Source organism: Rhinopithecus bieti, unplaced genomic scaffold, assembly GCF_001698545.2.
Source record: "Rhinopithecus bieti isolate Rb0 unplaced genomic scaffold, ASM169854v2 scaffold_77291, whole genome shotgun sequence".
Lineage (NCBI taxonomy): Eukaryota > Metazoa > Chordata > Mammalia > Primates > Cercopithecidae > Rhinopithecus > Rhinopithecus bieti.
In genome coordinates this window covers 406,508-418,704 of record NW_016829743.1, presented here as the reverse complement: position 1 = coordinate 418,704, position 12,197 = coordinate 406,508, and the positions used below count along the sequence as shown (strand labels likewise).

The window sequence follows — 12,197 nt, the reverse complement described above, 5'->3', positions numbered from 1 at the left end:
AAAAAAAAAAGATCATGGCTTTGTAATTTACTGGCTACATGACCATGGACAAATTACTCCTATATCCAAGCCTCAGTTTCCTTATCTGTAAGACCAGGTAATAATACCCACTTCTTAGGTAATTTTGAGGAATAAATGAGACAGTGCCTGGTACAGGGATAGCAAATATTTGGCATGAAAGTCACATCTTCCTCATCCAATGTTGATGGCTGAACTAAAAAAAAAATCCATCTTGCTACCTTTTTCCACTTAATGAATATGTAAGGACATTTCCACATGTATGTAAGTGTGTAAGTATATCTCAAACTTGGTAGAGTCTAAAGGACTCCTGTTTTTCTCTCCCAAACCTTCTCAACCTACAGTTTTCCCCATCTGACTTGTTGTCAACTGCATCCTTCCTATCATTGAGGCCAAAACCCCTGGAGTTATTGCTGACTCATATCTTCATCTCATACTCCCACATCAGGAAATCCTGGTGGCTTTATCTTCAAAATATGTCCAAAATGCAACCACTTCTCACCATCTCCACTGCTACCACCCTGATCCAAGCTAGCATCAACTCTTGTATGGACTATTGCAATGGTCTCCTAATTGGGCCATTGGCTTCTACCCTTCTCCCTTGAACTCTATTCTCAACACAGCAGCCAAAGGAATCCTTTAGACAAGTAAGTCAAATCATATTACTTGTTTGCAAAACCTTCTGATGGCTCTCAGTGTCACTGAGAGTAGAAGCCAAAGTCTTTGTGATGGCGCAGTCCTTATGCGATGTGGCCCCTGTTTCCTTTCTGGCCTCATTTTCTATTACCTACCCCTTAGTCTGCTCCTGGATGTTTGGGCTCCTTGGTGTTTCTTCAGTAGGCTAGGCACAGGGGACCTTGCTATCTATGCCAGACAGCGTGGTTTCCGGTTGTCTGCATGGCACCCTTCCTCACTTCCAATAGGTCTTGGCTCAAATGTCATCTTTTCAATGAAGCTTGTTCTGATCACTCCTTTTAAAATTGTCCCCTGCTCCCTGGCACTCTTGATGCTTCTTATGCTGTTTTAATCTCTCCTTTGTTTATACCATTCAGGGCTTTCTTACATGCTATATCACTTGTTTATATGATATGTGAATTGTTTGTTACCTGCCTCTACTTCCCTTCCAGAATGTCAGCTCCATGAGGACAGTGATCTTTGTCTGTTTTGCTCACTGATGTATTCCAGGTGCTACAACAGTGCCTTGGACATTATCCATGTCTAACAAATATTGTTGACTCAATTAATAAACTTATCATGGCTTCAACATTTTCTTAATATTGAACTCTAGGCAGTTGTATTAGTTTGTTTTCACACTACTATAAAGATACTACCTGAGACTGGGTACTTTATAAACAAAAGGGGTTTAACTGACTCACAGTTCTACATGGATGGGGAGGCCTCAGCAAAACTCACAATCATGACGGAAGGGCAAGGGGAAGCAAGTCGTGTCTTGCATGGCAGCAGGAGAGAGAGAGAAAGGGCAAGGAAGTGCCACACTTAAAACCATCAGCTTTCATGAGAGCTCACTATCATGAGAACAGCATGGGGGAAACCTCCCACATGATCAAATCAGCAACCATCAGGTCCCTCCCTTGACATGTAGGGTTTACAATTCGAGATGAGATTTCGGTGGGGACACAGAGCCAAACCATGTTAGCAGTCAGTCCTAATTAATTGGTATTGGCCCATAAAATCAAATCTTTGCCATTCATATCCTGGCACATACCAAGAGATTGAGCAATGTTAAAAATCAAATCTATATAACTTATAACTTGAAATTCCTGGCAGGGCACGGTGGCTCAAGCCTGTAATCCTAGCACTTTGGGAGGCCGAGACGGGTGGATCACGAGGTCAGGAGATCGAGACCATCCTGGCTAACACGGTGAAACCCCGTCTCTACTAAAAAAATACAAAAAACTAGGCGGGCGTGGTGGCGGCGCCTGTAGTCCCTGCTACTCGGGAGGCTGAGGCAGGAGAATGGCGTAAACCCGGGAGGCAGAGCTTGCAGTGAGCTGAGATCCGGCCACTGCACTCCAGCCTGGGTGACAGAGCGAGACTCTGTCTCAAAAAGAAAAAAAAGAAATTCCTTTGCACTATTGTAAAACTACCTGGTGTGGCTCACACAGTTCTTTGTGTATGTGCCTTTGAAGGAGACGGCACTCTAAAAATCCCTGAAAGAGATCAGCATTGAGCCTCAAGAGGGTGGTTGTTGCAAGATAAGTCATACCTGGTCTTCTCAACAATGTTAGAGGAATATTATCTCAGCAAACGTGATGAAGCCTGGTACCCATTTCAGGCTTTCCATTGGATGAGTCTCTCTTCTCTCCAGTGTCCTACACTGCCTTGATAATTACTGGTCACCCAAAGTGATTCTGCCTGTAGTGGGTTGAATAATGACCTCACAAAAGATCTGTCCATGTCCTAATTCCCAGAATCTGAATATTACCTTATTGGACAAAAGGGTCTTTGCAGATGGAATTAAGTTATATGAGATTATCCAGTATAATCTGGATAGTCCCCAAACCCAATGACAAGTGTTCTCATAAGAGAAAAGCAAAGGGATGTTTGAGACAGACAGAAGAGAAGGAGGCAACCTGACTATGGAGGTAGAGATTGGTGTGATGCAGCCACAAGCGAAAGAAAACCAAGGAGAATGTTGACAGCAACCAGAAGATGGGACAGGCAAAGAGCAGATTGCCCCCTACAGCCTCCAGAGGGAGCAAAGCCATGCCCACACTGTGATTTTGGATTTCTGGCCTCCAGAACTGTGAGGGAATATGAATTTGTTCCGCCACCTACTTTATGGCATTTCTATTTCAGCAGCCTCAGGAAAGTAATACATTGCCCCAGGGTGATTTTTCCTTTTTAGTTAGAATTGCTTGTATAGAAGTTTTCCAGACATCACCTCTTTCCCATTACGTTTACCTGTTTGGTGTTCCATTCTTCAAGGACATGCCTTTGACTAATCTAACATGATAAACCTGCCAAATATTCAGGGGATACTAAAAGTTAACTTGTAATCTGTCTGTGGAGACATTTTATTTTAACAGTGCTTTTTTGAGTACCATGTCTTAACCCAAAGAACTCTGAGTGAATTTTAGACACTACAGGCCCTCAAGTGGATAAGAATTATAGAATTTCAGTGGTTTTTAATGTTTTCTGGTCTGATTGACAATTTAATGCTTGAATCTCCTGCTAAGTCGTTATTCTAAAGCCATTAATGGCATCTCTGAATATCACTGGTTGCTAGAGAGGTATTTTTCTGATATTGACTCATAAGCAACCTCATTATAGTTTCCATAATTTTATGTTGATAACATTTTCATTCTTTTTAATCTTGGGAAGGCAGATTGTTGACTGGTGATTAATATGAGCCATCGGGGGAAAATATTGTTAAAAATTAAATAAACTTGACAGAAAGGATGCTTCTCATTATCAGCCTATCTTTGCAGAGAACTTTCTAGGTAGACCACTGTTCTATACACAGATCACTCTACTGGGTCAGACTAGCCTTTGTGAAAAGGGAGGTGTTGTGGCAGGTAGTTATGTGGGAAGTGCTGCCATTACTATCTCTGTGACTTGTACGCAAATCACTGTGACTGAGGCTGTGCCTCAAGGGTATAAGATCTGTACCTACCTCATGGAGGCTTTGTGAGAATTACATGGCAAGCACATGTAATGCACAAGGCAACACTATCATAAATATTTGATTTCCATTACTTCTGCTACATTTCTGATTGAAGAAGACCATTTTACTGGAGTGAAGTAATTCTGAGCTGGGACACAAGACAGGCTCTGTCCTCAGCTCTGTCATTAACTGGCTTTGCAATGTCATTGTGTTGACACTGACTCAATGACTCCAAATGCCATATTCTTTACCACTAGGTGACAGTGCACATTTGAAGTCACATAGGATTGAAATACATGTGTATTTTTCAGTCCATATGGAATTAAACCCCATATTTTGACTCACTGAATATCCTCAGAGTATAACTGGACAGCTTTGCAGAGGTCTCTGTGGTTATCTGGGCACTGTAAGAGCCTGTGTCTTCCATCTCCAGGTTGCTGAGTTTCAGGGAGTAGGACTGGGTGAAGTTCAGTCGCTTTTGCTGTTTAGGATGAGTCATGTGGATTTTTGGACTGTTGGTTTCAGAGAGTACTATGAAGGCAAGAGATGCTCCATTGTAAAGCCAAGTGATGGACTGGATCCTCTCTCCAGCAGGAAACTCCAGGGGAAGAATTACTGACTCCCCCAGAACCCCATTCACCATCAGTGGGGTTGAGCGGCTTTGTGAAATTAGATTCCCTGTAAACACAGAAGGAAAGGTTTTACAAATGTTCCTGACAATCTCCCTGCCAAGTCCTGCACCCTTTCACCTAACTCTGCCAGTCTGTTAGAGCTCTCTGATACCAAAACTCAGAGATATGACAGAGTAGGAAAGCATAAGGAGATGGTTCTAAATGAATAATCACAGTCCCAGAGCTTCACCTCTAGCAAAATGTCAGCCACTCTTGGTTAGTAGGCAGCTAGTCTAGATGAAAATGGCTGAGTCCACGCTGGGTTCTACACTGGCTGGTCACTCCTAGGTCATAACTATACTTTGTGACCCCAGCCTCTGAATTCCTCAGACATTAGGTTGAGGGGGACAGGAAACTATAGACTCCAAAAACTGCAAGTCTTTGCTAATAAAGTATAATTAAAGCCTGATATTTACTGATTACCTACTGTGTATCCATCTTAGTAGGCTTGTGCAATTTAGAAGGCTGGAAACAGGGACTAATATCAGGGATTTATAGGATAGTCAGTTCTTCTTATACATTATTTCATTGATGCTGACTACAATCTGTGAGGCAGGCAGGATGGATATTATTACTCCATTTATAGATAAAGGAACTGAGCCACAGAAAGGTTAACTAATTTTCCCAGGATCGCACAGCTAAAGAATAGCAGAGTCAGGATTCAAACCCAGGTCTTCTGACTCCAGTGACTTTGTGTTCTTTTCATTATACCAGAAGATTTTTCTTTATTCTCTCAGAAAGATTAGAAGGAGACAAAATTGATACATATAGAAATAATATATATAATTTCATAGTAATACATGATGGCTACATTCTTGTGAGCTTATTTAGAACTATCAATGTTTAAGCAAAAAAGGTGAAATGGTCACAATGATTTTTAAAGAAGATGCTTCCTTAGCATCCTTTCCCAAATTCTTAGCAATTATCACATTATTTTGTAGTCTTGTTCACCTGTTTGTCTAACTGACCATGCCTTAATCATCTTTGCATGTCAGTACTCAGCACCATGTCTGACACGTAGTAGAGTCTGTGGAAATGTTCTAGAGGGTCAATGAATAAATAACTATAAGCATTACCTAACCTTCTCAGGATCTCTTGCTTCTTTTTCTTAAAAATTTCAACTTTTATTTTAGATATGAGGGTACATGTGCAGGTTTGTTACATGGGTATATCGCACCCAGATAGTGGGCATATTAACTAATAGGTAGTTATTCAACCCATACCCATTCCCTTCCTTCCGCCTCTAGTAGTCCACAGTGTCTATTAATCCCATATTTATGTCCATGTGTGTTCAGTGTTTGGTTCCCACTTAAAAGTGAGAGCATGTTGTATTTGGTTTTCCGTTCCCATGTTAGTTTTCTAGGATTATGGCCTCCAGCTCCACCCATGTTGCTGCAAAAGACATGATTTTATTCATTTTTATGGCTGGTTAGTATTCCATGGTGTATACGTACCATATTTTCTTTATCTAATCCATCATTGATGGGAACCTAGGTTGATCCTTGTCTTTGCTTTTATGAATAGCATAGTGATGAACATACAGGTGCATGTGTCTTTTTGGTATAATGATCTATTTTCCTTTGGCTATATACCCAGTAATGGGGTTGGTGGGTTGAATGGTAGTTCTGTTTTAAGTTCTTTGAGAAATCTCCAAACTGCTTTCCACAGTGAAAATTTACATTTCCCACTAACAGTGTATAACCGTTTGCTTTTCTCTGCAACCTCACCGTGGGACCTAGCACCAATTGTTTTTTATTTTTTGACTTTTAATAATAGCCATTCTGACAGAATGGTAAGGGTCCAGTTTCAATCTTCTGCATATGGCTATACAAAAATATAAAAATGTATATTAGTGTATTCTGAGTTTTCTATTCTCTTCCAGCTGTCATTCTGACAGAATAGCTATTATTAAAAAGTCAAAAAAGTGTATTAGTCCATTTTCACACTGCTGATAAAGACATACCCAAGACTAGTAATTTATAAAGGAAAGATGTTTAATTGACTCACAGTTCCACATGGCTGGGGAGGCCATGGCACTCACAATCATGGCAAAAGGTGAAGGAGGAGCAAAGTCATAGTTTTTTTTTTTTTTTTTTTGGGATGGAGTCTTGCTCTGTCACCCAGGCTGGAGTGCAGTGGTGCAATCTCAGTTCACTGCAAGCTCCGCCTCCCAGGTTCACGTCATTCTCCTGCCTCAGCCTCCAGAGTAGCTAGGACTACAGGTGCCCGCCACCACACCTGGCTAATTTTTTGTATTTTTAGTAGAGATGGGGTTTCACTGTGGTCTCGATCTCCTGACCTTATGATCCGCCTGCCCCAGTCTCCCAAAGTGCTGGGATTACAGATGTAAGCCACCGTGCCCGGCCAAAGTCACATCTTACATGGCGGCAGGCAAAGAGAATGTGTGCAGGGGAACTCCCCTTTATAAAACCACCATATCTCATGAAACTTATTCACTATCATGAGAATAGCACAGGAAAGACCTACCCCCATGATTCGATTACCTCCTATCGGGTCCCTCCCATGACATGTGGGAATTATGGGAGCTCTACAGTTCAAGATGAGATTTGGATGGGGACACAATCAAATCATATCATAAACCAAACCAGCATCTTTTTTTTTTTTTTGACTTTTTAATAATAGCCATTCTGACTGGTGTGAGATGGTATTTCATTGTGGTTTTGATTTGGATTTCTCTGATGATTACTGATGCTGAGCATTTTTTCATGTTTGTTGACTACTTGTATGTCTTCTTTTAGGAAGTGTCTGTTCATGTCCTTTGCCCATTTTTTAATGGGGTTTTTGCTTATTGGTTTAAGCTCCTTATAGATTCTGGATATTAAACCTTTGTTGGATACATAGTTTGCAAATATTTTCTGTCATTCCGTAAGATGTCTGCTTACTATAATGATAGTTTCTTTTGCTGTGCAGAAGCTCTGTAGTTTACTTAGGTTCCACTTGTCAATTTTTGTTTTTGTTACAATTGCTTTTGGGGACTTAGCCAAAAATTCTTTGCCAAGGCCAATGTCAAGAAGGATATTTCCTATTTTTTTCTACAATTTTATAGCTTGAGGTTTTACATTTAAATATTTGATCCGAAAATAAATAAATAAATAAATAAATAAATATTTGATCCATCTTGAGTTAATTTTTGTATATGGTTAAAGGTAAGGGTCCAGTGTCAATCTTCTGCATATGGCTAGCCAGTTATCCCAGCACCATTTATTGAATAGGGAGTCCTCTCCCCATTGCTTGTTTTTGTAGGCCTTGTCAAAAATCAGATGGTTGTAAGGGTGTGGCTTTATTTCTGAGTTTTCTGTTCTCTTCCAGTTGTCTATGTGTCTGTTTGTGTACTGGTACCATGCTGTTTTGGCTACTATAGTCTTATGGTATGGTTCAAAGTCAGATAGTGTGATGTCTCTGGCTTTGTTGTTTTTGCTTAGAATTGCTTTGACTATTTGGGCTCTTTTTTTGGTTCCATATGAATTTTAGAATAGTTTTTCTAATTCTGTGAAGAATGACATTGGTAGTTTGATAGGAATAGCATTGTATCTAGAAATTGCTTTGGCCATTTTAACGATGTTGATTCTTCCAGTCCATGAGCATGGAATGTTGTCATTTCTGAGGGTTTCTTACTTCTTACGAGAGGAACTGAATAGGGGAGGAAATGTCTCTTGGCGTCCTAGTGCTCAGCTCCTGGGTGAGCTTGCACTTCCTCTCTCTTTCATGAATTGTCATATGGGTTCCAGGCACATGAGCATTGCTGTCATCAACATCTTTCCTATGAGCATTTTAATACACTGTTATTTGTCATCCTGACTCCTTTTTCCTCTAAATCACATGGGTGAATACCACAAGAAAAATTTTGAGCAAAATGTCCAGATACCAGAGAATACAATGATATGATTCTATTTATTTAAAGTTGATAAACAGACAAATCTATGCTGTCAGAAGTCAAGAGAGTGGTTACCTTTGAGGAGGCGGGAGAGGTGGTTAATAGGAGGGAGTATAAAAGAAGGATCCTGGAATGCTGATAATGTCCTATCTCTATATCTGTATTTGGCTACATGTCAATGGTCTACAAGGACCAAAATGATCTGGCCATCTCTCTCTCTTTGACCTAATTCCTATATTCTCTCCCTTGTTCACTTTGCTCTAGCCCATTTGGCTATTCCTTGAACAGGCCAGGGCTTTTGCATTTGCAATCCTTTCTGTCTGGAATGTACTTCCTCCAAGTATCCATGCAGCTTACTCTTTTGCCTCTATAAAGTCATTAATGCAAACATTCCTGCTCGGAGAGTTTAAGGAAGTGTGACCACTCTTTTCACACCATCAGCCCCCATCCACCCTTGCACATCCAGCTGCCTTTGGATTTACCATCTAGGACTTACCATCTAGTATACTTTATAATTTGCGTATTTGTTTTTGTTTTGTCACCTCTCCACTAGAATGTAAGCTCTATGGAGACAAAGATTTTTGTCTGTTTTGTTTACTATTGTGAACATTCTTGAACATTCCCTGGCACATAGTAAGCATCCCCTGAATATTTATTGAGTGAATGGACGTATCTCCGTTCCATCTCTTGGAGGTTTTCTGTCTATAATGCTAAAGCTCAATTCCTTTTGGTAGGGGATCTGGGCTTACTCAGTGGCCCAAGGACTCACCAGGAGCTGTTCTTCCCTTGCCTAGAACACTCCTTTAAGTTCCATTGATTTTATAGATTGAAATAATTAGTTTATGTAACAAGTCATTCATTCTATTTGCTAACTTCTATGCTAATTCAATTAGTAAAACCTCAGAAACCATGGCATTCAGATCATATTTATTAGGTCTGTTTTATGTACCAGTTCCTGGACTGGAAACTGGGAATATAAATACTGTCAGTCCTCTGGGTCCATCATCTGATAGAAGAGCCTGACAGGTAAATGAATAGTTAGTTCTGATGTGGTGGGTTGGGCATTGAGCTAGTGTAGGGCTTTGCATCTACATTGCCCTCGTATCACTATTGCACTTACACATGCGATTGCAAACAGTTCTTTCTCTTTGTTATAATTATAAGATTATTTTCCTTTCTTTTCCATAATCTTGAGGTCAGGGATTCTGATTATTATTTCTATATTCCTAGAACTTAGCACACATTTTCTAGCTCAATAAATGTTGAATTGTTAGAGATATGTGCTCCACGGAAGCACAAATTGATAGAATCATGAACTGGGGACAGTTGGGAGTTGTCGGGGAACAGTTCACAGGAGATGATATTGTAGCAAACTCTTGAATAAAACCTACAAGTTCTCCATTACTTAATTATTTGTAATTCTTCCAAGAATGCCTTGCTTTCTTTATTTTTTCACTGTTTTTCCCTCTGCTTAAAATGCCCTTCTTCACCTTTCTTTCCTACATGGTAAGCTCCTATTTATCCTTCAAGGATGAGCTAAAATATCTGTTTGCCTCTGCTTATATTTATGCGGGTTTTGCATTGGTACAGGGCGGAGGGGAGAAAGTAGTTTGGGGTGAAGGAAAGGGAGAAGGAGCACAGGATGGATGAGATGGTAGGAATAGTTCCCCATAGACCCAAAACCAAACCAAAGCAAAACTAGATTTGAGAAAATATGCTTAGGGACAGTGAAGGTCAGATGCTACTGAAAATGTTTAAAAGACCCTACGTGACACTTTGTACAGGAGCAGAGCTGCTTCAGGGCCAAGGTGTTGTGGTGTGGCCCAGAGGGCACATGGAGGTCCTTTTCTCTGCTCTGCCGGGAATCAACACTGATGCTTTGGGAGCATCCGGGACCAGCAACTTTGGCATGGATATTGATGTTCTTGGAATAGGCAGGGCATCTAAATGGCTCTGCTGGCATCCTGTGTAGAGGACTAGAAGCAGAAAAGAAATTTAAGAATGGGAAAGATGCCTCATGTTAGCTGCAACTGGTAGGCTGCTTTGGGGACTCATGGGAAGCTTTCCTTTGAGACTCTCATAAGTCACTGGGGAACCCCTTGCAACATAAAGGTGGTGCTAAAGTTTTGCCCATCCTCTGGTGAGGATGTCAAGACAGCAGACATTTGGGGTAAATTTGTTTACAGGTTTCATCTACTGTATGATGTGTTTTGGGGAACTCAAATAATGTCTTAGGCAGCATTGTATTTCCCCATAACCTGGTCCAGGGAACTCAGTGAACGTTAAGTAGATTGAGATTAGCATAGAGAAGTTTTTAAGGGTTATCTGATTAGTGGAGGATTAGTTTGGAAGATATTAAAAAACATGAAGTATTTTTGAAAATTAGGAAAGTACAAAGAGAGCAGTGTCTTAGGAAAGAGAGGAGAGAGGTAGAACTAAGCAGATTCTGAAAAAGAGAGAAAAGTCAAGAAACTTTGGGGTTTCTAACCTGAGGGACTAGCTTAGGCCCATCGATACAGCAAAGAGGGATATAGCAAGCTGTGTTAGCTCCACAGGAGGCAAATGCAGTATGAAACAGAGTAGGGGTTGATTTCTCAAGAGAATTAAAAGGAAAGGGAGGAGAAACATAGTCAGGATGTTGAGAAGAATGTAGGACAAATGGAAATTACTCTTTAGGGTAGCAGAGTCCTGAGCAAATTTGGAGCAAAGGGAAGCAGCTGGGAGAGAAAGAAAAAACTTAAGATATGGTGAAAGGGAGTATTCAAAACAGTGTCATTTCTGAGGAGGAAGCCAGGGTGGGCTTAGGAGCATACGTGAAGAGGTTAGTCTTGGGTAGAGGTGGTTCTCCTTTTCTTTTGAGACTGAAAATAATGAGGTTAAAGATCTCAAAAGATTTAGAGGTTAAAGGGGAAGAAGTTGGAATATTTCACTTATGTTGTTCTCAAAGTTGTTCTAAGAGAAGTAGATCTCACAGAATCTAGAGAAAGCCGGAGGAGACATGTAAAAGCTGCTGTGAGGAATTTGTTAGGAAACTGACAAGTGATCAACAAATGAGTGTGGAAGCAGTGAGGAGGAATTGGCCAAGATTGGTTGACAGGCAGCATTCATGGAGTCCGTCCAGTTTTGCATTGGCTGGTGTGAAAGTGATTGCGGGTTTTGCCATTACCTTCAATGGGAAAACTCGCAATCACTTTTGCACCACACTAATAACTTTCTCCAATGATTATAGCACATGTAGCCCAGGAACAGGGAAAGAAGGTGCTAGGGATCACCTAATACTAGCAACAGGCATAGTATAGGCAGGTGTGGCATCAAAGGGGAGAGGAATTTCAGGGGAATGGTGACTACTTTGTTGAAATTGCTGGCCTAAAGTCTGAAGGTCAGTGACATTAGTGAAAATGGCACAATAAATAGCTGCAAGGGTCCATCCTTCCACAAAAAAACATGAACACTCATGCAAACACACACAGAATGAGCAAACATTGTCAGAATCAACTTTGTCAGAACTGTAGAAACTAGTCAAAGGATTATAGCAACCAAGCAAATGATGAGTCAAAAAAAGAGGCAACTTAAAAATGCTAGGAGTTCTAGTCTGGTCAACATGGTGAAACTCTGTCTCTACTAAAAATACCAAAAAATCAGCCAGGCATGGTGGAACATGCCTGTAGTCCCAGCTCAGCAGGCTGAGGTGGGAAAATTGTTTAAATCTGGGAGACAGAGATTGCAGTGAGCCATGATCACACCAAAAAAAAAAAAAAAAAAAAAAAAAAAAAAAAAAAAAAAAAAAAAAAAGAGTTAAAAAAAAGTCAAATACCTAGAAACAAAGTATAAAGCAGTGATTATCAGAGGTGGAGAGAGGGAACAGGGAGGAAATAGGGAGATGTAGGTCACAGAGTACAAAGTTGCAGATACATATGGTAAGTAAGTCTTGGAATCTAATATACAACATGAAGGCTATACTTATACGATTGTATTGTATACTGAA

General features: G+C 40.5%; 1 protein-coding gene and 1 long non-coding RNA gene across 8 annotated transcripts in view; one reads left to right on the top strand and one right to left on the bottom strand.

Moving 5' to 3' along the window:
• LOC108524051 (uncharacterized) overlaps positions 1–12,197 on the top strand; it is a 96,295-nt gene that overhangs the window by 53,022 nt on the left and 31,076 nt on the right. The window lies entirely within an intron of this gene.
• Positions 1–12,197, bottom strand: part of SLAMF6 (SLAM family member 6) — a 40,278-nt gene that overhangs the window by 8,051 nt on the left and 20,030 nt on the right. For all 7 annotated transcript variants that reach the window (XM_017864870.1, XM_017864869.1, XM_017864871.1 and 4 more), the window contains exon 2: positions 3,992–4,324. In XM_017864870.1, the coding sequence (XP_017720359.1) occupies positions 3,992–4,324 (333 nt within the window). The remainder of the gene's footprint in view (positions 1–3,991; positions 4,325–12,197) is intronic.